The sequence below is a fragment of the Gopherus flavomarginatus genome, chromosome 7 (assembly GCF_025201925.1).
Source record: "Gopherus flavomarginatus isolate rGopFla2 chromosome 7, rGopFla2.mat.asm, whole genome shotgun sequence".
NCBI classification, from domain to species: domain Eukaryota; kingdom Metazoa; phylum Chordata; order Testudines; family Testudinidae; genus Gopherus; species Gopherus flavomarginatus.
In genome coordinates, this window is record NC_066623.1 from 12,212,339 (window position 1) to 12,240,186 (window position 27,848).

Genomic DNA, 27,848 nt, shown 5'->3' on the forward strand with positions numbered 1-27,848 from the left:
CTCCAGCATCCAACTGATACACGATTCCTCCCTACTCAGGATTAGAGAGCAAGAATTCGGTTCCAGACAAAACCAGCAGCAAATTGTGACTCCCATTATGCAAGTCCCATTGTGCTGGCCAGCCAGTGGAGCTAAGGCTCTGCCAATTTGCCACTCAGCTGCTGGGAAGGAGGTGCAGGTAGTAAGTGGACGTACAGCACCTGCTTACTCCTGTGGGCCCAGTGACGCAAGGTACATGTAACCAACATACAGGTGTAAGGGATATGCCTGTTCTCCCTTCACTCCATTGCACAGGCACTTAGACCTGGTCTACCCTAAAGTTAGGTCATGTAAGGCACCTTACATTGATCTAACTCTGTAAGCATCTGCACTAAAAGTAGCTCCCACCAATATATGTCACCCACTACACAGAATAACTCCACCTCTGCAAGAGGCATAGCACTTCAGTAGATGTAGTTAGGACAATGCAATGTCCGTGTAGACATCATTACTTACATCACCTGTTGGCTGTCAGCCCTGGGGCCTTGGGGCTCGAACGGTAGTGGAAGCATTCCTGCTGAGGACACACATTGCCAACAGGAGCATAGTGTGGACGTGAAACACCACTTTAATTATTGTGATGGCTGTACATTAACTTAGTTTGACTTAATTTTGTAGTGTAGACATGCCCTTAAAATCACAATCTAGTCCTCAGAATCAGTGGTTAATCATTATCAGGCGGGATACTTCTGCACTGCACACTATGGAATAGCAAGTAAGTATATAAATCTACCACTAGTCAGGACAAGAGATGCCACAAGAAGAGGAACCCATGGCTATTAGCTGCTGACAAAATATGATTACAGCGAAACATTTAAAAAAACATTATCTAGCATCACTTTTTTATATTTCTGCCCAAAATAAAATGGCTGGAGAATGTTTTGGTTACTCTAACACCAAAACTGTATGGAAAATATAGGGAGTTGGGAACACTCTCTCTTCAAAAAGGGTATATTGCTCTATTATCTAAACACACTTTCCGCTCTGTTATCTATTATATTGCTCTTTAAAAATAAATATATATACACACACACACACACACACACACACACGGTTCCAGTTCTCTTCCAGCATCTGAAAGGGGGTGCATCCCTCAAGAAAGCAGCAGACATGTTATGGTTATCAGAGGGCAGGGTCCACTTCCATAAGCATAAAAACAATTAGGAAGAAAGATTTAAAGCAAAAATTTTACTTCGTCGTTTTCCTCCATATTCTCTTATTCTTCCCAAGTACCCAAGCACCTTCAATGATGTTTCTGTTGCAGCAGTTTTACAGTCTAGTGTCTGTCCTCCTGCTTTTCATTACATTCCTAACAAAGATTCTAATGTAATGGTAGTGAACATGTTTCCCTACACTTAAAGGAGCAGCTACAATTAGTGAGCACAGAGCTGCGGTAGAAACAAGTGCAGAGGCACAGCAAACAGGGCAGAGAACACATCATCAGAAAGAGCATTTCAGAAAAGACACATTGAAATTATTTTTATTTTCAGAGGAATTAAAAAAAATATGAATATTGACATTGCATTTAAAAAACCTTGGAAGATTCTACATTTTCCAACCTCGCTGAAAATCCAACAATGTTGAGCTGGAAATCACAGAAGTATGTCTATCAGAGCTTTGCTCAGTAGGTATCATCACAAAAGTTTCAAACCAAAGACATTTAAAAAAAAAAAGTCAGAATGCCTGAACCTGAAAGTGCTCTACACCAAACATATCAAAACCCACCACAACTCTGGGGGACAATCGCAATTTACAGCACTGTCAAAAAGTTAGACAAGTCAGCACAAACTGTGTGAAACACCTTACATAATAAATAATCCTAACTAAATGAAGCCTGAAACATTTAAAAGGAATCTGATTTTGAAAATATCTGAGGTTTTGTTTGAACTTTAAGATTTTCTTATATATGCTACTTCTGGCTCCATTCAGGTTTTTTTGTTGTTATTTTTAAACTTTCTTAGGTATCATATTAAGGTTGTTCCTGGCAGAGTAAATGTATAGTGTTTAGTGGATATGGCTGGTGGTCTCTTCTTTTAAATCTACAAAAAAAAATTATTTGTACCTCAAAACTGGAGTGGACTTTGAAATATTTGATTTTTGGAAAAAATGAATTTATAACCATGATGCAAGGATTTGATTTGTTCTTCACTAGGGTTAAAGCAGTACATACACAGAGCTATTTTAAAATTATATTTTTTCCTCCACAATGTCAGGTCAGGAAAGCTTTCGACAAAAAGCCTTCCAAGTTTTCATTTTCTTGAAAGCTTTTTCAGCTGCTAGAATGACTCAACAATCTGTAACTTTGGTTACAGATAGACAAGAGGCTAAAAAAAATTAAAATCTTGACAGTAACAATGTGAAATGTTAATGGCTTCTGGGGATGAGGGAAAAGTGGGTCAAAAAAAGCGGACTCCCAGGAAGTGATCACGTTCCACCACTGCAATAAGGGTCAACGCTTGTGGAGCCGACCTACAAAGTTCATTTTTTGTCTTAAGCCATTCTCTAATAGTATAAGGACAGTAGTCCTGAAAGAATCACATTACATGTCTATATATAACACTATAAAAATGTGTCAAACTTTATACTTGATTACAAAAGTGGTTTCTCTTTTGCTGAGCTTTATTTTATTTTATTTAATAAAAGTTGAAGAATGGGAACAAAATCAAATCCTAAAATGCTAACATTTAGAGAAAATCTGAAAGCCATTTTTGTACTACAAAATGTCTTATTTTACAAGAAACCCAAAGATTTAACTATTCTATTCCCCAAATGATAAAGGCAAAGTAGGAAGCGAAGAAGGATGGGGGAGGGGGGGAACATCTGTAAAACTAAATCCTAATTGTTCTCAGACAAAATTCTAAACTCTGATCAGCACAGGGCTCCCACTGAGATCAGTGGGGGTTTTGCAGAGGGAATGCATATGGAATAGGTCACAGAGATGCTACAGATTAGGGAGGAAAATTCTGCTCTTCTATTGGCTGTTTTATTACTCCACAATGAACTGTAAAGGTGTGAACTACCCAATAAATGTGAAGCTGTAAGTACTGTAAACCGTAACAAATTCCAATGCCAAGCCAAAATCGTTTAATTTACATTATATCAGAATGTCAGGAAAATTAAAATCTGTTTTATTCAGTAGTTTTACTGTGAAAAACTATATAAACTATACTTTTCAATTAAATTATGCCCTGACAAAGCTGGTCTGCTTTAAGACTGCTAACCTTAGTGAAGAGAATGAGATGTCTCAGCAAATATCAATTTTGTGTTAAAATGTCAGCAAGGAAAAAATAAAAATATCTTAATTTACAATAAGCAGTGTGAACACCAGAGACAACAGAAGCCACGAAGTGTCAGACACCAGCCACTGGCAGACGGGTTCCTCCAAATATTTACAGAACTTTGTATCTTCCTTTGTTGGTTGGCTGGTATGAATTTTGCTGCAATTAAATAGGAAAAATGAGTCAATGACAGCAGTAGTTGAAAACAAACAAGTCAACAGTGAATCGTTCAATATTAGAATTGCTCAGCAATAGTAACTTTGACAGTTGGAAGGACTTTTTACGTAGAGCTCAGCAATTTTAAAAACAGAGCAAGACTAGATCAATGAAGACACAACAAGAACAACGGAACCCACAAGCTGTTGGGCTCAGAAGTGTCTGCTACCAGCAGTTCTGCCTGAGTCAAATGCAATATTATTGGAGGTTGTTCCACAAAAAGCCAAGGCTTGTGCTTCTGAAGAACTCAGAATTCAATCTCCCAGGGCAATCCCTGCTTTGAAAAACAAGGAGCAAGATAACTCTGAATACAGAAGACTACTGCTCCAGGGAATGCTGTGTGGAGCAACAGATAGAAAGAAAAACAAACCGCAACACAGTACAAACAGGACTAAAAACAAGAAAAGTTAAAACTCAATCTGTTACATGCCCAGCTCTGCCTGATGGAGCTAAAGCCAGGAAATGAACTGTTTGGTTAGGTAAGAACTAGCCCTTATAGTGATATCACAAAATTCTGTTGATGTCTTCTGTCTGCATAGAATACCTATGAGCCTGGGTTGACCCACAGAACAGAGAAATGTATTTTCTTTGCTGTTCACCAGTACAGCATATTTTAGATCTGCAGCTTCCAGTCCCAGATATTAATAAAGATTTATGCTCTGTCGCTGGCATAAACTTTCTGAAACATGTTCTTGTAAAGCTTTAAAAAGCCAAGCACATTCTTCTGAGATACAGTATATTTCACTTACCAGTCTGATAAGTTCTTCTTTTATAAGCCTGGTGATTTCTGCCTTTGCTTTCTGCACAGCCAGTTCATTGGCACCTGGAGACAGAACAAGAAGAAACAAAATATTAGAATCTTTTCCCTACACAAAGCCTAAAAAGTAAAACTGAAAGTTACTTCTAGTAGCACCATGTAGGTTGCCAAACACATCTTAATAGTTTGCTGTTGAACTGTCTACTAGTGTTTATTACCGGGGCTGGTATTTTTTTTTAAACAAAGGACATACTTAAAATTTCAAGTCACATTTAACACTACCCACAAACACCTAAAACAGGTAACTTTGCAGACAAACTCACATCAGCAACAGAGCATGCCAGAGTAACCATAAGATTACTTGGGCCACAGGCTGCAGACAATAGATTTGAGCAGATATGATCCCTGCCCGGTGCTGCTGGATAACAGCACCATTTTGTCTCTTCTCCACGTCAGCTCAAATAAGGTCTCCTCATTTCCTCTAATTTTTTAGCACCAAGTGAATTCCTGTTTTTTTTTTTGTTTTGTTTTTTTTTTAAATATTTTCATATACAGCCACCATGTAAGGACTTTCACTCTGAGTAGGATGTGAAGACCTCTTGGGACCTACATCACTACAGCTCCATGATCTAACTGGCAAAAACTATCAAGACAAATGAGTGGCTTCCCTGGGTGCCCACACTTCCATAACCAAAGATGGTCTGGAGTGAGGACCCAATGGTTACTATCATAAGGATTCTCATGTCTAGTTTTACTCTGCACTGGGGACATTTTTTAAAATTTAAATACATCTGTCATACTTACTCTCTATAGCCAAGTAAATTTTTCGTTCTCCTTCCTTGGGCTCCTTGCCCGGAGGGAAATACGTTCCTCTGATTGTAATGGCAGCTTCAGAATATTCACTGATTCTCTGAAGTGCTTCCTTGGAGGTAACCTTCCACCTAGCAGTCTGCACAAGAAAAACGTGTAGAAAGAGGAACAGTGGAAAAGACATTTTATACAAAAGAGGAATCAGAGGGTTAAGCTGACATTCTAGACAGAAAACGTAGCAACAAAATTATATGGTGAGAGCTATTTAAACAGAAATGTGTTCCAGGGCAAATGGGTTTTAAACAGTTCTTTTAAAAATGAGTATCCACGTCCAAACGAATACCAAATACATTAGCACTGCTTCCCTTTATGTCAGGGGAATAAGAATGGGGGAGGAAAGAGAATGATCGATGTCCAGGACCACTGGAGAGAGCTAACCAGTGTCGCCGTTTCACTCTGTGGGAAGTTTACAAGCCAGAAGACTGAAGTGTGAGAAAGAGTACTTCATTCGCTTAGACACTGAGATTTCAACAGAAATAATCTTAGACACACTGTTACAAATTCTTTTCAAGAATGAGACAAATGTATCTTGTGTATCACCTACTATGATCTAGTGTACAAAAGGTAGAGGCATATGCAGAACAAAGTCAGGGCTAGGATATAGCCCATACAGTGGTTATGCGCATGCAATTCAGTATAATTGCATGAGTTTTCTCAATGGGACTCAAACATTTAAACTGTACTTGCATTAGGAAGAGCTGGCAGGAAAGAGCAAACTCACATCTCTCTCACTAATTCTACTAGTCAGGTGACCTTCTTATTTGTATTAGAATAGCACCAAGAGACCCCAATGACTGGTCAAGGCCCCACTGTCCGAGACAACATACAGATAGAGCAAAAGACAGTCCCTGTTCCAAGAGGCTTACAGTGGAGATTTTTTAGAAGCATAAATGGCAGTTAGGTGCCTAACTACTTTTTATGCCCCTGAAAATCTCCCCTAACAATCTTAGTTTAAGAAGAGATGTAATAATCAAGACATATGGGCCTGGACCAGAATTATGGTAGTGTGGCCAGAGAAAAAAAGGCCAGATCTTTTCAATATTATAGAGGAAGATGCAATAAGATGTAGATGCTGACTAGATCAAAGGCAGAGCTTCACATTTTCATGTGGTAAGGAACATTCTTAGAATGTGTCTGAAAGATTATACATCTCTTGCACTAGGAAAGAAAGTCAACAGATACATGCTGCAGATTACACAGTTGAGCTAATGTCACAGAGTTTTATGGGGATACAGCTGATAAAGACCCGAGATACAGATAAAACCTCTCTGTTGGAATAAACACATTATAAACTTGTACAAAGAGTCCGAGGTAAAGCACTGTGTTAAGTGATTGGCATTAAAATATGATTAAAGAAAAAAATTGATGCTTGCCTGTGGGAAGTCATTGATCTCTAATTCCTCCTCATATCTCTTAAACGATTCATTTTGTCCTCCCTCCTGTTTTTCTTCCTCTTGTTTTTCTATGGGCACATAATTAAGCTTGGCATTTATCTTTTCAGCCAGTTGCTCGGCAATAGTTTTGGCAGATACAGTAGGAGCCTGAATTGTGCCTCCTCTCAAGATAGCATTTGTAGCCTGCTGCATCACATCCTGTAATAAAAAGTCTACATTCATTACAAGGTACACAGAGATAGCAACATAAAAACCTGGCCTTTTCAGCACCAGAGTTTCATTACATTTCTACACCTAGTAAATGTTCATGTAGGCAGCTTCAACACTTCCCTCCCCACAAAAAGCCTTGCTGCATTTTCAACTCTAAATGCTATGGACATTCCAGACTGCCGTCAGCAAAACAAAATGTAATTTTAACTCATCCCACACACTTCTAGTCCAATTACCAAGCTAGGAAAATGAGCATCCACTCCTTCCTGCGATGGAAATCAACTCAGCAGTGCACAAGGACCGCTCTGACAATACACTTTGTTCTTTAGTTCAGTGGGTCTCAACCTTTCCAGACTGCTGTACCCCTGTCAGGAGTCTGATTTGTTTTGTGTATCCCCAAGTTTCACCTCACTTAAAAACTACTTGCTTACAAAGTCAGACATAAAAATACACAAGTGTCATAGCACACTATTACTGAAAAAAACTGCTTGCTTTCTCATTTTTACCACATAATTATAAAATAAATCAACTGGAATATAAATATTGTACTTACATTTCAGTGTACAGTATATAGAGCAGTATAAACAAGTCATTGTCTGTATGAAATTTTAGTCTGTACTGACTTTGCTAGTGTTTTTATGCAGCCTGCTGTAAAACTAGATAAACATCTAGATGAGTTGATGTACCCTCTGGAAGACCTCTGTGTACCCCCAGGAGTATGTATACGCCTGGTCGAGAACTGCTGCTTTAGTTCATCCAAGACATTATACATTGTGAACTGAAATCCCTCAACACTAAACAAGAAACTTTTACATAACTTTCACAGCAATATATTCTAAAAAGCTTAAACTTTCAGATGAACATTATTAATGCTTTATAGCAGCAGTGAGTTGACTGCTAACTAGGAGTTAGATTTGGATCAAAATCTCCTCCTCCCCCCGAGCCCTCTGCTAAGAATCAGAGGTTCATGGTGACTATGTTAATTTCAATTGTGGAAACCTCAAAAACTAACAAACCACCTTCTGCAAAATGCTACTAAAGTTCATATACATTTTAAATTAAATTACAGAGTTCTACAACCAAGAGAAAACGTATTGTATATTGCATACTTCAGCAGACAGAGATATTTTGTAATTCTAATAATGTTAACAAATCCCTTAGTCACTACTGGTAAAATTAGTTATAAATTAACCCCTTTGTGTCAAAGCAGATCAGAGTTCCAGTTTTTGTGCTAATGCATTTTGTCACAGCAAAAAGATTACAGAACGGATAGTCAAAGACTCATATGATTTACCATTAAGTATCGAATAAAGAAGCTAAATAGAACAATACGTTAACATGGCTGTAAAACAAACATACATTCTATTAAACATTTAGTAAAAAATGGTAGCTTGGTAGAGAGCGTGACCTTAAAGTGAAAAGGGACCAATACTTGTGCCTCTGCTCCAAGATTCTTCTGAGCATTAATTCTTAAAGCTAGCCTTTTGGCAATTTCCAGTTTTTCTGCATTACCAGCTGTTGGTGTAGGAACATTAGATGTTCCTGGTGCTGCCATGTCTTTAACTCTCTTTTTTGAATTGAACATGCTCTCAATTTGTTCATCAATCTAAAGAACAGAACAATGATATCAGTACATTTAGCATCATGCAATTCTTGTCTACATATGGAAAGAAAACATCAGCGTGCATTTACTTTATTTTTCAAAAAATAAATTTTGACTCTTGCAACAATAAACGTTGCCAAAGCCTTCTCAGAACTACAGTGCAACAATGAGGAAGGATGATCTTTTCGTCAAGAAACAGACTGGGCATCAGGAGATTGGAGATCTCTTTCTGGCTGTGCCACAGATTTACTTTCTACCTTTAACAAGGGATTTATACCAAGTCCTTCAATTTCACACTAAGGTTAAGGTTAAGGACTTTGAGATTCTCACATGGGAAGTACCATTTAAGTGCAAACTGATACACCAAATTATGTAAGCAATCTCACTCTTAAACTGGGAGAGGCAGAGGGGGGCAGCATTCACACTGTGAAAACTACAGAGCTGGTTTGTGAGGGAGGATTTCCAGCAGCAGTCTTTTACAGCCCTTGTACCAGTAGTCAGAGTAATTTTCCAGTTCATGGAAAAAGGTAGCAACTATTAAGGAAAAGTACCTAATATGGATTTAGAAATGGGAAAAGCTGCTGTATATTTCTTTCAAGCACTATACTACAAGACTATTGTGAATGAGTGCAACCATTTTATTTTGTGCAAGATGATTAACTTTGCAAAGAGGACAAAACTGCTTGTGCCCTTTTGAATGAAATAATATCCGTATTTATCTTATTTATAAAATACCAATAAGTGACAAACAGCAGATTTTTAACTCCTTATGAGGTCTATACCCTCATATATTAAAAGGAAAGGCAGATTTACATACAAGATGTGTGAAACAGCAGAAATCCATGCCTTCTGCAATCTGTTATTAGATGGAGCTGTATTTGTATGGGTTATTTTAATGAAAAAAATGTAAACACTTTTTTCCCTAATGCTTACATCAAGAGCGGTATCCTCATCATCTGAATCCTGCAAGCCAAGAGCAGCTTTTTGTAGTTTCTTTCGCTCATTAGCCAAAGCGTGTTCTGTTTCATCAAACTTGAATCCTTTGCCAGAGAACCCGCTGCTCTTTTTAATAGTTTTCCCCTCCTATAAAACAGGTATGTTTATTTTAAAAAGTCACTTCAAATACTAAAAGTTTTAAAAGACACTTCCAGAAGGAGTAAAACAATTGTGAATACAGATTATTTAACTGATGACGTTAAATGAAAAAAAAAACCAAGACAAAAAGTAGGACATTTATCAGGCTTTTCAAACCTTGAAACAACTATTTTACAATGAAAAATTTAACAGCTATTTTATATCGAGTAGATGTAAACAAATTTTATTTTTGAGTAATACAAGTGTATATACTAAAATATCCCCTAAGATAACAGAATTCTCTCTTTGGCAGACAAAAAAACCATTATTTTAAACTTTTGAACGATGTGCTCAAATACTGTGATGGTGTGACCAATATAAATACTACAGCATCCTGGTTGTCTTTTATATGATTTCTGACAAAATAAAGTCTCAAGACAGCCACATACATATGGTTACAACATTCAAATTCACAAGAAGAGTCTTGAAAACGCTTCAGACCCCAATCCTGCAAACATTTAACACCTATTTGACCTCACACATGACTAGCCCCAAAGAAGTTAGTGAGATTACTTATGCGTGTAGAGTTGTGTGTGCCCAGAACTGGGACCCAAGAGTGCAAAGTAGCAAAAGCACAACACATCAAGAAGGAAAAAGGTTACTTGCAGCCTTCTGTTGGTCTTTGAAGTCACTCCAGAGCTTCTCCAGCTCAGCAGGAATTGGTTTCCCTGACAATTCCAAAGCCTTAATTATATCACCAGCATACCGTGCTTGATCTTCAGTAATGAAAGTGAATGCAAATCCCTATCGAACATTAATAAAAAATGTGAATTTAATCAGTATTAATAATCCTTTAAGACCCTTGACCTCTTATTCTACTGAAGCATCGTAGCACAGGTAGAGCTGTTAAACTGCATTTTTTTAAATATACACTTCCTTTTTAAGAGGAATTTGAACAAATTGGGGCTGTTGATAAATAGCAGTTAACTCACGCAATTAAAAAAAGAATCAATAAAAAAAACTGCGATTAATCACAGTTTTAAATCACACTTAAATAGAATATCAATTGAAATTTAATTTTGATTTTTTCTATTCATATATATATATATATATATAGAGAGAGAGAGTATTCTGTAATTGAAATCAAACTGTATATTATTTTTTATTATAAATATTTGCACTGTAAAAATGATAAAAAAGAAATAGTATTGTTCAATTCACCTCACACAAGTATTGTAGTGCAACCTCTCTGTGATGAAAGTGCAACTTACAAATGTAGTTTTTTTGCTACATAACTGCACTCAGAAACAAAACAAATGTAAAATTTTACAGCCTGCAAATCCACTCAGTCCTACTTCTTGTTCAGCCAATTGCTCAGACAAACAAGCTTCTTTACATTTACAGGAGATAACGCTGCCTTCTTATTTACGTCACCAGAAAGTGAGAACAGATATTTGCATGGTATTTTTGTAGCTAACATCGCAAGGTATTTACATGCCAGATATGCTAAACATTCACATTCCCCTTCTTGCTTCGGTCACCATTCCAGAGGAGATGCTTCCATGCTGATGACACTTGTTAAAAAATAATGTGCTAGTTAAATTTGTGACTGAACTCCTTGGGTGAGAATTTTACATCCCCTGCTCTGTTTTACCCACATTCTGCCATATATTTCATGTTATAGCAGTCTCAGATGATGACCCAGCACATGTTGTTCATTTTAAAAACACTTTCACTGCAGATTTGACAAAATGCAAAGAAGGTGCCAATGTGAGATTTCTAAAGATAGCTACTGCACTCAACCCAAGGCTAAAGAATCTGAAGTACCTTCCAAAAATCTGAGAGGGACAAGGTGAGGAGCATGCTTTCAGAAGTCTTAAAAGAGCAACACTCCAATGCGGAAACTCCAGGATCCGAACCACCAAAAAAGAAAAATCAACCTTCTGCTGGTGGCATCTGACTCATATAATGAAAATAACATGCATCGGTCTGCACTGCTTTGGATTGTTATCGAGCAGAACCTGTCATCAACATGGAGGCATGTCCCCTGAAATGGTGGTTGAAGCATGAAGGGACATGTGAATCTTTAGTGCATTTGGCACGTAAATATCTTGCGACGCCAGCTACAACAGTGCCATGAGAACACCTGTTCCTACTTTCAGGTGACGTAAACAAGCAGCGAGCAGCATTAGCCCCTGCGAATGTAAACAAACTTGTTTGTCAGAGGGCTTGTCTACATTACCCGCTAGATCGGCAGGCAGCAATCGATCCAGCAGGGGTCGATTTATCGCATCTATCGACTGCTGAGCGCTCTCCCGCCAACTCCGGTACTCCACCAGAATGAAAGCGAAGCGGAGATGACGGGAGAGCACCACGGTAAGTAGAGCTAGGTACGTCGACTTCAACTACGCTATTCACGTAGCTGAAATCGTGTATCTTAGATCAACCCCGCACGGTAGTGTAGACAAGCTCTGAGTAATTGGCTGAACGAGAAGGACTGAGTGGACTTGCAGGCTCTATAATTTTACATTGGTTTATTTTTGAATGCATTTTTTTGTACATAATTCTACATTCTTAAGTTCAACTTTCACGATAAAAAAGAGATTGCACTTGTATTAGGTGAATTGAAAAATACTATCTTTTGTTTACAGTGCAAATACTTGTAATCAAAAATAAATATAAAGTGAGCACTGTACACTTTGTATTCTGTGTTGTAATTGAAATCAATATATTTGAAAACGTAGAAAACATCAAAAATATTTAAATGGTATTCTATTATTGTTTAATTGTGTTTAATTTGTTTAATCGTGTGATTAAATTGACAGCCCTAGAACTAACTTAGCTTAGCATGTAAAGTGATACAATAATTCAAGCATTCACAATGAAATCTAAACCTTTTTATTTCAGTCTGGTCATGGTTGTAAGTTTAGAACATGAAATCTTCTGAGGTCATTCATGCACATTACCAAGCATGAACAGTATCAAATGTTCAGCAACAGAGCCAAACTCATGCGGAAATCTTACGCCAGTAAGAATTTCCTAAGCGCCACACAAATTTGGTTCAGAACAGGAGGCTCAGTTTTAAAATAGAAACCACTGTCTTATTCCTGATGTCTCTAAAAACCTCACAGCATTCTTTTATTATGTATTAATATTTGTATTACTGTGGTGTCTGACTCTAGCATCCCTTCTCAAATACCAAAGAAACATTCTCTTCTCCCAATCCCTGTTTCCGATAACTATATTAGTAGTTAATTAGTACTATAGTAGTTAACTCAAACAGGGCAGGGTTCTAAACACAGTTAAGAAGAACAAATAATTACTTTTACATACTTTGTTCCCAGCTCGTCCAGTTCGGCCTGCTCTGTGCACATAATCTTCATAATGGTTGGGACAGCTATAATTGACTACCAGCATTAGTTGCTTTACATCCAAGCCTCGTGCTGCTACAGATGTGGCCACAAGAAGTTTGCATACACCGTTCTTAAAATCATTAATTATGCTGTCTCTGTCGTATTGATCAATACCTGCAAGGAGCCACACAAAATAGCTCATTTTAAAACACTGTTTGATTTAAATTTTATGCACTTATTTTCTTTCAGTTTTGAATAATAAAAAGCATCCTTACAGAGGCTCAGGGAACCCTCACCAATTATTTAAAATGCCAAAACCTAATACAAAATTCAATTAACTCCAGAACAATAAACCATTTAGTTTCTGCACTACAGTAGCCTGAGCAAAATTATTTATGCTCCACTCTGTGTTCTAGACAGGTTTCCACCACCTACATTTTAAAATTACTACTGCATGACAGAGAAATGAAACAGCCACTAGTTTTGTGCACTCTGCAAAAACCCATTTTATACTCTCTATATTGGTCTGCAATAGCAATGAATTGCTATTCTCAGAGATGTGTTACTGCCAGACCAGTTCATAATCCTGCTGCATACAGATATAGTATGGCGTTTTATAGGTTAAAAATGCCATGTCAATTGCAGTTCCATTCAAACTGTGAGAAGAATATACGTCTCTCAAATGAAAGGCCACAGAGGCGAGGGAGATAATATTCCAAGGTCTATAATGGTATTGTATGGAAATCAAAAATTAAAATTTATTTAAAAATTACCCAATCCTATTATTCTAGTTTAAAATAATGTCAGCCCTTAAGATTGCACACTACCTCCGTGAAGTGACATGCAGGGATAAGAGGCTCTCATTAAATCTTTCAGCAGCCCATCAGCATGTTCCTGTTTATCGACAAATATGATGACTGATCCTTTCTCTTGATAATGTCCCAGAAGCTCAAGTAACTTCAAGAACTTGTTCTCTTCTTCTATCACGATCTGAAAAGCAAACAGAACGAACAAAGTAGAGAGACATTGCACCTTCAACTGGATTATGGGTATTACAAAACTCTTAACTCCTTTTACTGGGCTTTGATTACACTAATACTGTGAACAGAAGCTGGATTTTCTTCATGTTCATCCACAGATAGAAGTGGGAATAATATCAAAGCTGCCAGTGAGCTAAGCTGGTCAAAACCTAGTAAAGAAACTAGTTACATTACTATCCGCAAAGGGAAGGGGGGGGAGGGAGGAGGGAGTTAATTATAGCAGAACAGCATAGGGCATAGTTGGGGAAGCCTGGATGAAGCAGGGGCAGGAGTCCCAGCTGGAGGTGGGTAGTAGGAGTGAGGGGCTCACCTCAGTGTGCAGCCCTCCATTAAGCTTCTGCCTGTGATATATGTACACAGCAGCATAGGGCAGGAGACAGCAAGGAGCAACTTCTTACATGTTAATGGCTTCTAAAGGGATGAGTAGGAGCAGGGGAGCTAGATGTTCTGGGGAATGGCGAGGGAGGTGGTGAAGAAGGAAAGAGACATGCCAGTAATAAAACTGTCAGGGTTTTGGGACATAATCCATGGATGAAATTTCTTACCAGACCTGTTAAAACTACACATTGCAAACATTAAAAAGCACAACCATTATCCCCATTTCCATATAACAAAATGTACAAGAGAAGCACTTAGGAATCACATATTAATCACGTGGCCTAGTGAAAAGACCATTGGACTGAGGCTTTTCCTAGCTTTGCCACTGGCCTGCTGGGTAACTTTGGGTAATTATGTCACCTCTCTGTGCCTCAGTTTCCCATCTGTAAAAGGGGAAAGTTGTGTAAAGTTCTTTGAGATCTACCAATGAACAGCACTGTATAAAAGCTTGGGGATGGTCTACACTGAAAGCTTGTATCAGCATAGCTACATTTCAGTAGCGTGAAAACTCCACTCCCCTGTGAGATGTAGCTATGTCAACCTAAATCTCTGGTACAGGTAGCACTAGATTGACAGTATTTTTCAATCAACCTAGCTACCGCATCTCAGGAAAGCAGATTGACTACAGGAAGGGTTCTCCCATTGCTGTAGTTAGTGTCTACAACGAAGTGTTGCAGCTGTGCCACTGTAGCATTAAGTGTAGACAATCCTAAGGCCATGTCTACACTTACAGCAGCACAGCTGTTCCACTGTAAACTTGTAAGATTGCTCGGGTAGTCGCATTATGCCAACAGGAGAAAGCTCTCTCATTGACATAACAAAACCAGCAAAACAAGGGGCAGTAGTTATGTCATCAGGAGAGCGTTTCCCGCTGACACAATGTCCAGCAAACTTATGTCGCTCAACAGGTGTTTTTTTTCCATACCCCTGAGCGATAAGTTTTGCCAACATAAGTGCTAGTGTAGACATGGCATAAGTTTTTGGAATATTAGCTACACACAGGAGCATATCAACTGCAAACGTAAATGAGGAATAAAGCTGTCTAAATGATTATTAACTCCTACCACTGAACATTTTTCTTTCTGTTTTAAAAAAAACCTAGAAATTAAATGGCAAAATGCTTCACTAATGGAGAGTTAAGGTTGTGTGGTGACAGCTTGTGCCCTGCCAGAATATTAGTTCAGCAAACCTCAAACTTCTCCAAACCTGGAAATACAGACTTAAGGTGAACACCCTGTAACACATGGCTAGAAAGGGTTAAACATTCTGCAAAATAAACAACCCTCAAAAGACATGTGGGGAGATAATGTTTGTGTCTTTGTATATTTACATATGTCTGAGTAGGGTCGACAATGTATCGAGTGTCCCTGTATATGCTGTACTCTGATAGTTCAGAGATCAAAAGAACATCCCAGCATTTAAATAAAATGTAAAAACGAGATCTCAGTATTCATCTCTTTGAAATATACTGTGAATGGTGAAGGAACAAGCAAATTGCCTTATGTTAATTCTATAGCTAAGTACCAGTGATGGACCTCCTTCAGAGTCATCCTAATTACCTTTTGTTCCCGGAGGAACTCCCAACTTGCCAAAGAGGACATGAAATCATATAAAAGATCCTTGGGTCCTGATTCTGTCATCTCAGATCTGCTTAAGCTTCATCAGGGGAAGTTTGAGTCGCAAGACTGAGGTCTCAGTTATGCTGGTACACCCTGAATATGATGTTTAAACATTGGACTATATATAACCTATGAACTGAATTCTAAAGAAACTCTTTGCAACAACAAAGCTCACCAACTCCGCTGTGAATCTAAACCTCAATGAACAGAACTCATGTCTGTGTGTATATTGATCTTTTAACCATTCTCTCTCTCTCGTTTTTTAATAAATTTTAGTTTAGTTAATAAGAATTGGCTGTAGCGTGTATTTGGGTAAGATCTGGAATATTCAATAACCTGGGACGGAATGTGTCCATTCCTCTGGGATTGGTAGAACCGTTTCTTTTATATGATGAAAGAAGATTTTCAGGAATCTTCATCATATTTGACTTAGATACCTGGATGGAAGCCTGAGGCTGGATCACTAAGGGAACTGTGTTGTTTGGACTTCTGAGTAACCAGTAAGGTACTAAAGAAGCTGTTTTATGCTGGCTTGGTAAATCTAAATCCTGGAATATCCACCAGCTTTTTTGGGTTTGTCTGCCCCATTCTTTACAGTTCACCCTAATTGAGTGACCATAGCTGGCTCCCACAGGAACTCCGGTCACCCACCCACTCAGCCGTAACTCTGCTCTCTGAGCAATGCCCCATAACACACATACACTGTCTTTTCACTGTAATGGACAGGCACAAACTGCACTTCCCTTACGCTCAAACACTGGGTCTATTCCACCGACAGAATACTACATTTGTAAAATTTAACAGCAACTTCAGACAACTCCTTCATACTAGCACACAAGATACCACCTAAACTTATATTTTCCCCTACCTATCATTAAATCCACAGACTGCTCTCCTGTCCCACCACCACTATTGATAATACCCATGGCAAGAAGACCCCAGGGCCCTGTTACTGACAGCCCACACAATTCTGTATTGCAATGATGCAGACTGAAACCTCAAGGTACACATGCACCTCTTTCTTCTGAGAGCACACAGGGGTACTCAGATCTCCTCATCACAATCACAGCTCTTTCAAGCTGCCCCAGTTTATTCCTCCACCATTCAGTACAGCTACACATAATGCAGTGATCGCAGCTGAGGGCATGCTGACAATTCCCAATGGCTATTGCTAGCTCCAGGGGCGCAAAGCTAAGGCTGAATGGGTATTTACCTTAACTCTATTTCTTGATTTTCAGAAGTTTAAATTGTGCTGAGTTCAACGTTCTGGAATGGCATAACCTATCACTAGGCAATCTGAACTCCGCATTAACCAAGCTTTTTGCCATGTAACTGCATTAGTACTCACTAACATACCTGATACATTGCTACAAAAATGGTAATGTTCTAATGAAAAATGGCACATGAAAGAAGACACCCCAGAGTAGCGCAGCAAAGTGACTATTAGGAAAACCAAAATGACTCTACAAATATAACTTCATAGTTATCCATTGATCTGGGCTGCAATTATTTGGCAAGGCAGTTGTTTTCACACTCAGAGAATGTGGTCATCAGAGATAGGCCAGGATAATAAACATTATTTGATTTAAACATTCCATTATAAACTTTTGTAATCATAAAAACAAGAAAGGCCACAAATTAAAACCTACTTTAATGTAGCAATTCCTTTTAAACCCCTTTTGCTTTGTTTGAAGAAAAATAGTATTTACTAGGATTTAACTGACAAACCATAAGATATTACCATATCAGTGGGATGTTTGAAAATTTAAAGAAACAACTGCACCATCTGCTGAGTCCAACAGTCTAAAAATTCACAAGATAAGAAGCACCTGTACAACGAATGAACTGTGGAATATATATTTTTAAAACATTCTTCATTACAGTTGCCATTTCTGAACTTCCATATAATCTAATGTCACGTTAACTAGGATGGCAGCTCAGAAATGCCACTTACCTGTGACCGACCATATACATTTAATATTTTACTCAGAGTGAGGACTGCTTGCCTCGTGAGAACTTTCATGCTGCTGAGCTAGCCAAAATAGGTGTTATTTTCTTCTAAGTACTAGAAAACATTTCTGGAAATCTTCTGTATCTCCCACAACTCATTACACCAAATAAACAAGTTGTATCCCTCAGGCATACATGCAAGGGGGAAAATAAAATTATGTCAGTAAATAAGATCAATAATATACTGTCCTTTCCAGTCAATTCCAAGAAACCTATTACTTTTTCAAGTCAATGATTTACTACTTCATTGAGTGAAAATATTAGAAAAGCATTTTTAATGGTTTAAAGCCCACAAAATATCCAGAGGTAAAACAGCCTTTAGTATATGGTTTTGCATTCAGTATTAAATATTCTTCCAGAAATGTCTTGCCACTAATGAAACAAAAGATAAAAGACGCAGCAATGCAATACTCACCACCTCTTGTTCCACATCAGAACAGACAACACTCCTGCCCCCAACTTGTACCTCAATTGGCTTATTCAGAATACGGCGAGCTAATGCCTCCATAGCTCTGGGGAAGGTGGCAGAGAACATGACTGTCTGACGATCAGGTCTGATGTTATCTACAATGCGCATGACCTGGATGAAAAGTAAAAATTACGGTTAATACCAAAAACTGTTCTACACAAGGCGGAATGGACCTCACACACACATTTGCCTGTCAGTTTTAAAACTAAGGAGTAACGGCTTTGCACAGAATATAAATATCCTTTTGGAAGTTTTATCTTCCAGAGTCTCTGTATTCTCACTGGAAAAGCAGCAGAAATTGCTGTACTCGGTAGAAACACCACAGAAAAGGAAAAGGGTGGGATGCTGTAGTGCTCCTCTGAGGCACAACACAAACCTCAGCCCATGGGAACAAGGGTGGTGGCTTCCCAACTCTAGAGTAAAATGTCCCTTGGCGTAACCTAGAAGCCCCAAGCTACCTGTGAAATGAGGCCCCACCACCCGGATTCACTGTAGTGCTATAATCCTGTCACTTCCAGGGCTTATCCAAGGAGATAATGGAGCCTCTAAGGAAGCCAGCAACAGCTGTACACAATGCCTGCTCTGAGGGAATAATCCCCAGCCATCTATGGGGCTACAGAAGAGTTCAACAGCCCATTTCAGGTCTCTAAAACAACCAATACATAGAAATATATGTACTCAGGAAAACCACACATGCTTTCTGACAGACAAGAGGTTATTGGATAACTTAAGTATGCCATGATTAAGGCTACGGTTGAGTCATGGGTATTTTTAGTAAAAGTAACGGGCAGGCCACAGGCAATAAACAAAAATTCACAGCCCGTCACTTGCACTATGAATACCCATGACTAAATATTGGGGGGGTGGGGGGGGGGGGGGCTGATCAAGGGTAGCAGGCGGGGCCAGCAGCACCATCTGTCAGGGACCAAACATCAGCTGCTCTGGCCACCCCCAAGACCACTGCTCAGACGGTCCCCTGGGCCAGCTGCACTGGCCGCTGCTCAGGCAGTCCCCAGGGCCAGCTGCCCAGGGCTACCCGAGCAGCAGCTGGTGTGGCTGTCCCTGGCCACGCCTAATTAGCTGGCTCCAGAACCAGCTGCTTGGGCAGCCCTGGCGTCAGCCACACTGACCACTGCATAAGTCACGGAGGTTGTGGAAAGTGTGGGGGGGGGAGGGAAGGAAATAGCTCAGTAGTTTGAGCATCAGCCTGCTAAACCCAGGGTTGTGACTTCAATCCTTGCACGGGGCCATTTAGGGATCTGGGGTAAAAATCTGTCTGGGGATTGATCCTGCTTTGAACAGGGGTTTGACTAGATGACCACCTGAGATCCCTTCCAACCCTGATATTCTATGAGACATGGAGCCCTAGTCATGATCAATGCAAAAACTCAGTCAGCTTACAAACTGTCACCCAAAATCAGCACGCCTTGCTGACCAGGTGTTGGTAGTCTCATCATATGACAGCACTGATAATATATATGTATAATCCAATTAATTCTCCCCCTCTTTGCCTGTGCCCCACAAAATCCTTTAAGCAAGAATAATGTCCTCAAGTCTAGCATGTCCTTAAGTCACTTCCATTGCCATCTCTCCACCACCACTACAATCAAAACTTAAAATCCACTGGGCCATTCATTACCTGAGGTTCAAAACCCATGTCAAACATTCTGTCTGCTTCATCCAGTACAACATATGTAACTCTGCGAAGGTTTGTCACCCGACCTGTGAAAAAGGAGCAGGGAAAAAAGAGGAATCAATATCATACAGAAGTCTCTTTCCCCTCAGGAGTAATTTTAAGTAAAATGTTAAGTATTCTGACTAGCTTCTAACAAACATATAAAAGTTAAATAGGGTGGGTTTTTTTGTTTTAAAGAATTCACCATATGTGTTTTAAATTTCTCGTTCTGACGACATATACATTCTGGCAAACGTGTAAAGATGCACATGGCCCTTTATTTTGTCAAACTCTTCTCGTGCGTACCATCATAGGGCCAGAAGAACCTGTAAAATTCAGAAAACAGCCCTCGCCAAAACACATCATAAAACTAAGACTGAGATGAAGCAACGAGCCACATCAGCCATTATCTGACAGCGCCACCTAGGAAAAAACATATTAGAGATTACAGCGCATGTGTGGAAGGCAAAGTTCCAGTTCTAACTGATGAAGCCTCACAAAATTTCCCTCTATATTATAATCTGCAATACTTCATTGGATTTAGAAATAATGACTTGAGGATATTCATAACTATTTGTAGCTAACTGCTAATAGAATAATAAAGTGTAACCAACGTTTTATTAACAAACATATACAGATTTAAACCTATTAAACCCACAAAGATAAAAAGTAACAAGAACCCCAGTCTTTAGTACAAGTGGAATCAAAGCAAGCAAAAAAAGTTGTACATCTGTACACATCTCATTTTGAAATGGTCATGGATAAACAAGTTACTAGCCTTCCCAAGCAGCGGAAAAAGGTATCCCTTAAAGAGTGAAAATAAAAACATCAAGAGGTAAAAAAAAACGTGAAATCAATCATGTTATCTTTAAAACATGTTTACACAAGAATACATTGGATTTTAAGCAATAATATGGTGATACTTTATTGTCTGTTCTCAGACAAAGTAGGAATTTCACATTTCCCTACAACGGTCACTCAAACTGGTACCTTTATCAAATTAGGTGAGAACCTTTTTCTTTTAAATGTAAACTATAGCTGTCAAGTCCTCAAATTACTATTTTAAAAAATATAATGCGATACTTTAAAGATTCAATTCACACTTAGTGATCCAAAATAACATTTCTTAAAAATCTACATATTTAACATATTATTTGCATCCCCAAATAATAACTCTGCAAAATTACTTGGGAACAGCATTAATGTACCTACCTTTGACGGTTTAAGTCTTGGAAGCCCAGTTCTATAAGTCTTGAAGGGACTTTTTCCACAGAAGTTAAATAATGTCAACAGTTTATTAGTGGTTTGATGTGGAATATTTTAATAATCAAATGTTGTCTAACAAGCATGCAATGATTACAGTAAGCCAAAGCCTCTTAAAGCTGCAGTATCTCATTTTAACCTATGCAGGTATTTGATCTAGGAAGACACTAGTTTTAATTTTAAAATTTTTAAACATTTTAAACAGAAGACCATTCAGATAACAATTTGTTTTTTAGCAACAGATAAAGGCAGAGTCTTCTGTACAGCAAAAGTGAACTGCTGTTAAGTTGTGCTAATGCTGAAGATCTGTTATTGGACAATGGAAAGTCAAAATAAGCAAGCATTACGTAAGTAATCCTTCCTTTACCTACAGGCTTGTCTACATGGCAAGTTAGTCTGCAGCAAGCTAGATTGTGAATCCACAGCACACCAGCTTGCTGAACAGTAACTTCCCCTGTGAATACTGCTACCACACACTGAAAATGAGAGCAGCTTGACTTACTAGTAATTTAATGCATAGTAATCCAAGCCAGTCTGTAGGATTTTCAGTGAGCAACAGCAGTACCACACGGGACGTTACTGCACAGCAAGCTGGTGAGGTGTAGATTCACAACCAAGCTTGCTGCAAAATAGCTTGCCATGTAGACAAGCCCTAAACTACCCCAAAGTACCAGAAATTTGGAGTAAAGAGTTATAAATTGACTGTGCATACAAACTCTTAGAAATTCTTCAAGCATGTTACAATGCCTGTCCTTCAAAAAGGAGCTAATAATTTAATAGAGCCATTTTCATTGCTGTACATTCTCAAATGCCACAAACAGATATCACAGCTTCAAGAGATGCAAATAAATACCAGAAGACAATTTATATTAAAAAAATTCCCGATTGTTCATTAGAATTACAAAATAAATATATAAAAATCTCTCTAAAGGAATAAAGTTTCTACTCACCATTATTAGCTGCTAACATGTCAATCATACGTCCAGGTGTGCAAACAATAATTTCAGCACCTCTTTTTAGTTCAGCAATCTGATTTTAAAAACAATAAATTAAATTTAACAAAACCATTTGAAGTTTTTATGGATATCAGAGATTGAATGATTTAAGTAATGGTTAATCACTGTGATTAGAAACATTCATGTTTAACAATAATTTACAACACTGGTAGAACATGGATTATTTATTTGAAGATTTTGTTTGGCAATTTCCTTAGTGTTTGGAAATAACTTTTTAAAATAATGATTTATGAAGACCTGGAGTTGCCACAATCAAGAGCAGTGCACATGAAAGGGCTATGATTCCTACACAACTTAGCGTTCATCCATATATTACAGAAAACTCTGCATATTAGGACAATTCATGTAGGGATCTTAAAATATCTCTACAGCTGTGAATATATTAAGCCCTATTACATATGGTTATGGAATTTTACAAATCCTGTAGTTTCCATGGGTTAAAAAACACTGGGTAACTTCAAAATTAATCCATCAAGCTTTATGAAAATAGTCAAAAAGCATTATTCACTAAAGACAAAATCAGATTAAGAGTTCATCAGCCTTCTTTTTTGAGATAGGAGATACCAAAAAAGTTAGGGAACTTTTTGGAAACAGGAAACCATTATTTCAAACTATCATATCCCAAAAATGCTTTACTTAATTACCACCAAATTATATTAAAAAAATATACTGTCAGACACATGGGCCCATACATGAGAAACTTCAAACAGACTGACTGACTTCTGGCAACATATGCTTGTGTGCATGTACAAAGGACAGGTGCTGATGGTAGTAGTGAGAGGCAGTCAAAAGCAGGCTTTTAAAAGAAACCTAGTCGCTACATAATCTCCAACATATAGAGAAAATAAAAAATGAGAGTTCAGAACTAAATAATGGATTTATGGGAAACACCCACTAAGAAAGGTTGGTAAATGACAGAAGTTATGAGATTTCTGATAAACAAAATATGCTTTAAGTGTACCTGTTCACTGATTCCTGTTCCTCCATAGACACAGACAACTCTAAACCCAAGTGTCTTTGAGAACTTCTTACATTCCTTGGTAATTTGTAAAGCCAACTCTCGAGTTGGGGTCATGATGACAGCTGAAAACAAAGATATTAAAACCGTAACCACAAAAAATTTAGATGATCCTTTACATGGTAAAAATTGAACCTTTATGGTGAAGCTTAAGCCATCTCTTTTAGACTAATACAACTGTACTGTATAAATTAATTGTCTGTACATTTAAAAACCCTTATTTCAAGAGATCTATAGTAGCTGAGGCTACCCTGGAATTAAAAATAAACTTGACTATAGCTCCAACAACCCAATGACAGCAGGATAAACAAGGGGGAAAATTCCTCCTTTAAAAAGGTATGTGGAAATGTGTAGTTGAGCGGAAATACAAAATATTCCTCAAGTACAAACCATACAGCAAAATACATTTTTGTGGCTTATTGTGTTGGCAGAACCTTCAGTGCTCACTTTAAGAAAAAAAGCCTCTCCAGGTTGACGTATAGTCATGAAATACATGTTTCTCCAAAAACACCAAGAGAAGAACTGAAGGCCCCTCTGAAAACCTTACAGAAGTGCATGAAGAAATATCTCACAAAACAAACCGAGAATGCTGTACTTCAGGTCCTAATGAGTAAGAGGACTTGCACTGACTGTTAAAATCATGTAGCAGCCCTGTGTCAATTTCCAATGAAAAAACCAAAGGGTTCAAACTTTCCTTTCATTCTTCCTAACAAGTTGTTCCATATAAAGAGATAAGTTAAGTAAAAAAAATCCCTCAATGAACATGAAACAGAAGGATGTACAATGAATCTATTCGCCGAATCAGAGCTTAAAAACCGAGCTGTGCCAGAAGAAATGTTTGCAGTAGGTTCTGTGCCATTATCCCAGACCTCTGAGGATCCTCATTCTACCTTCTGGAAAGGGGAGATCAGTTCTGAAGTTAAACATTAGTACAGGGAATTTATACCATGCACAGAGTTCTATTGTCATGATATATCATAGCCACAACTAGTGTATTTAAACACAGTTCACTAGAAAATCAAAATAAATACAGAAGTTTAAATTATGGTATACAAGACTTAATAAAAAATATAAATTACAATCTGTCAAAATCTGAAAACAAAGATTTGTACCTATTGGACCTTCTCCTTCTTCTAATGACCTCTGATCCATGATGTGTCTGAACATAGGCAACAGAAATGCAATAGTCTTTCCACTTCCTGTTTTAGCAATGCCAATCAAGTCACGTCCATTCATAATGGCTGGTATAGCCTGAGCCTGGATGGGAGTGGGCTTTTCATAGCCATGTCTCAAAGAAAGAAAAACAAGTACTGTCAGGAGCAAAAAAGGACTTCTCATGAATTACACATAATCCTGCTGAAAAGATTTACATATTCAACTTGAGTGGAAGCTTTAGTTCCGTGCAAAAATACAGCACAACAAACAGAGTGAAGAAACGTGGGTTATGTAATTAGTGTGAAAGAATAGTTTATAATTGCCCAGAAGAGCAATCCTGAGTGAACACCTTAATCTAGATGGTTGGTATACATGGTGCCATACAATGAGAATATGTATGTATGAATGAAATAAACAAACAAACAAACAAAGTATCCTGCCCTGAACACTCCACAGTCTTAAGGACACAATGGAAACAACTAATATTTTGGTTCAGAAATTGTTCACTTACTTCTTAAGAGAACTGAGAATCTTCATGGAAATACCACACTGTACCCAGGTTTTGATTGGCTTGGGGCAGCCTTTTCCCTTGACTACAATGCCCTCCATTTCCAACCTGTATACATTTACCTCTGAAAAAACACACTCTGAATTAATACATAATCAAACTAAGTATTTCTCTGCTATCTTATTCAAAGTCTACTTGAAATGTACTTTCTCCTAACATGATGCAACAGATTTTAGCTAGCTACAAACACAGATGCTGAGTATGTAGAAAGTGTAGCAGAAAAAACTTTCAATGAGAAGGTCACAAATATAACTAAATGGAAAGTAACAGTATATCAGTAATACTCACTGATGAGGTGATTAAACCTCCCCGCCCCACCTCTGGCCTGTTAAGTTGCACAATGAAAATTCCCTTGCACACTTCAATTCCTCTCTGTAACTAATAGTTGGGTTGCTGCTTTATGTTAATACCTCTTAAATTATAGCCTGTACTTTCCTTCTTGATGGTCCACAGAATTTTGGCTTTATGTCCAAAGGACAAGACCTAAAGAACTCACAGGTGCCTTGCATATCTAAATTTGACAGAGACTTCTTCCATTAAAACTACCCTACAAAATTCATTTTTATTTGCCATTACCATCTAGCGTCATTTTAGCCAACTCTGGAACTTCAACATAGAAGTTTTTCCTGAAGGGCTCATATTCTATCTTTCCATGATCCACTGGTTCCAACAGCTTCCTCTGTTTGGTCTGATAGCCTGTCAGGGCAGTCTGAAGATCAACTTCCTCCTCTTCTGACGAATACTGTACAGATAATAAATCATAAAGAAATATATTCAGTGACAAACCCTCTTCAAGGGTTTGATTTTTCACTGACATAACAATGGAACATAGATTGGGGACATTTAACTCTTCCTACACTGCACCAAAACCATCTATGAGAAGGAGAATTACTTGAAGCTTCAAGGATCTCCCCAGTTTTACACACATTCATTCTTTTGGCAACTTCCCCTCTCATCACTCCCTACCTTTCTCCAGCTCCCACCAGTTTTAACTGACATCTGGACAGGACTTGCCATCTAGAACTAATCAACAGTGATTTTGGGGTTGGGGGGAATTCTCATGCAATGGAACTCATCCAGCCTATTCAATTGCCAGTGCAGTGCTGAGATATTTAAAAACCTGTTTAAGACCTAAAAACCATAGCACCTATATGTTAATCGCTTGACATCCCTTTTATGTGAGTAGCCTGGACACAGGACAAATTGCTCTGATAAGCTTGAACCCAATAATTGTGCAGGAAGGCTATGCAAGCCCCCCCTACAAAGTACCAACATTGCATATTTATTACATATAGGCAGTGTAAGACAAGTTTATTAGTTGAGTTCAGAGTGTTACCTGACAATTAGAAGCATGAATGGGAGTCAGAAGACAGGCATTGTATTCCCGTCTTTGCAACTTTGGGCAAAAATCAAACCTCTCTGCACTCTGTAAAAGGAAAATATCTACCTCCCAGGGGTGCAGAGAGACTTCTCATTAATGTTTGTGAAGTATTTTGAGAACCTCAAATTAAAGGCACTTTAGAAGCGTAAAGATAATTTAACTATAAACATAAAACCCAGATTTTGATAATTAAACATTTTTTATGTTCATGTAATTATTGTGACTGAATATGTGGGCTCAGTAGCTACATACATTATATATATATATATATATATATATATATATATATATGACCACTTAGATGTTCAACTGGTCATTCTCATGCAAAACTGCCATGACTGAATGCACAATTTCAATAACTGTGTATGCACCAAGTTTAGACATCCACATATCAACTCAATTATATTAAGATGCTATCAACCCTGAAAACTAAATTAATGCATCAAGTTGTTCATTTACACCATGTTTTCTTTACACAAGACTCTGTGAGCTACGGTGTTTCTTAAATTAAATCAGTGTCAGCTCAATTTTGTCCATGATTCAACAACGTACATAAGCAAATGCCAACTTTTAGCACGTAAGTAGTCCCACTGAAGCTAACAGGGCTACTTGTGCACTTAAGTACTTTGCTGAACCAGGGCCTCTTTTTGCTAGAAAAATGACCGCCCCGTTTCCACAATAGGCATCTAAGACTTTTCAGTTACCTCCATTGCATCTTGGTCATTCTCCATGAGCTCCCCTTTTTTCTTTTCTGATTCCGCAGCTGCCTTTTTGGTTGTCACCACAGTCACTACTTTGGTAACAGTCGGTCCAGACTTCTAATAAAACAGTTAAAGAAAACCATTATCCTACCACAGAGAGCATGGAACGCACTATGCAGAATGCACAAATTCGGTATACTCCTGAGCACAGTATAGGGGCTTTGATTCTACTTCCTCAGATGAGATTTCATCAGGGTTAATATCAAACAGCTGACTTGGGAAGATAAAAGGTTAAGGACTGGTAGGCATTACATGTAGTCTAACCTCTTTCTTGTCTGTCTACATATTTTCCATCTTAAAATGTCCTCTTAATATCATTTTTCCTATATTAAAATGCTAACACTACTTAGAGAGACAAACAAGACAACCTTAATTTTTTACCTTTTCATTCCCACCTCCACCTTTCACACTTCTCATATTAAACTTCTTGACCTCTTCTTTAACTTCTTCCATATAAGCATCCAGTGGATCCAATTCTTCATCTTCAATCTCTTCTGCTTCTTTTTCCCCTTCTGCAGTCTCCTCCTCATCATCTAGTATATGACAAAGAAATGTTTTTGTTTAAAAGAAAAACGTGCTTATGAATTCCGAAATCCTTGTTTTGTCCTGCTTTTAGTACAATGCAGGTGTACAGAACCCTGAAAAACGTTTACAAAGCAGATACAAACAGGAAGACACTATACTGTAAACTTACAGAACAA

At 38.1% G+C, this 27,848-nt stretch overlaps 1 protein-coding gene across 1 annotated transcript in view; it reads right to left on the bottom strand.

The window, feature by feature from the left end:
* Nucleotides 1-1,503: 1,503 nt before the first annotated feature.
* DDX46 (DEAD-box helicase 46) overlaps nucleotides 1,504-27,848 on the bottom strand; it is a 36,403-nt gene continuing 10,058 nt past the window's right edge. Inside the window, exons 6-23 of the mRNA XM_050962467.1 lie at nucleotides 27,529-27,680; nucleotides 27,091-27,204; nucleotides 25,582-25,747; nucleotides 24,949-25,069; nucleotides 24,395-24,570; nucleotides 23,226-23,347; nucleotides 22,199-22,277; nucleotides 19,950-20,032; nucleotides 18,257-18,421; nucleotides 13,622-13,784; nucleotides 12,775-12,968; nucleotides 10,108-10,245; nucleotides 9,301-9,450; nucleotides 8,173-8,370; nucleotides 6,534-6,752; nucleotides 5,095-5,239; nucleotides 4,283-4,356; nucleotides 1,504-3,476 (exon numbers count right to left, since the gene is read on the bottom strand). Of these exons, the coding sequence (XP_050818424.1) occupies nucleotides 3,429-3,476; nucleotides 4,283-4,356; nucleotides 5,095-5,239; nucleotides 6,534-6,752; nucleotides 8,173-8,370; nucleotides 9,301-9,450; nucleotides 10,108-10,245; nucleotides 12,775-12,968; nucleotides 13,622-13,784; nucleotides 18,257-18,421; nucleotides 19,950-20,032; nucleotides 22,199-22,277; nucleotides 23,226-23,347; nucleotides 24,395-24,570; nucleotides 24,949-25,069; nucleotides 25,582-25,747; nucleotides 27,091-27,204; nucleotides 27,529-27,680 (2,507 nt within the window). The 3' untranslated portion in view covers nucleotides 1,504-3,428. The remainder of the gene's footprint in view (nucleotides 3,477-4,282; nucleotides 4,357-5,094; nucleotides 5,240-6,533; nucleotides 6,753-8,172; nucleotides 8,371-9,300; nucleotides 9,451-10,107; nucleotides 10,246-12,774; nucleotides 12,969-13,621; nucleotides 13,785-18,256; nucleotides 18,422-19,949; nucleotides 20,033-22,198; nucleotides 22,278-23,225; nucleotides 23,348-24,394; nucleotides 24,571-24,948; nucleotides 25,070-25,581; nucleotides 25,748-27,090; nucleotides 27,205-27,528; nucleotides 27,681-27,848) is intronic.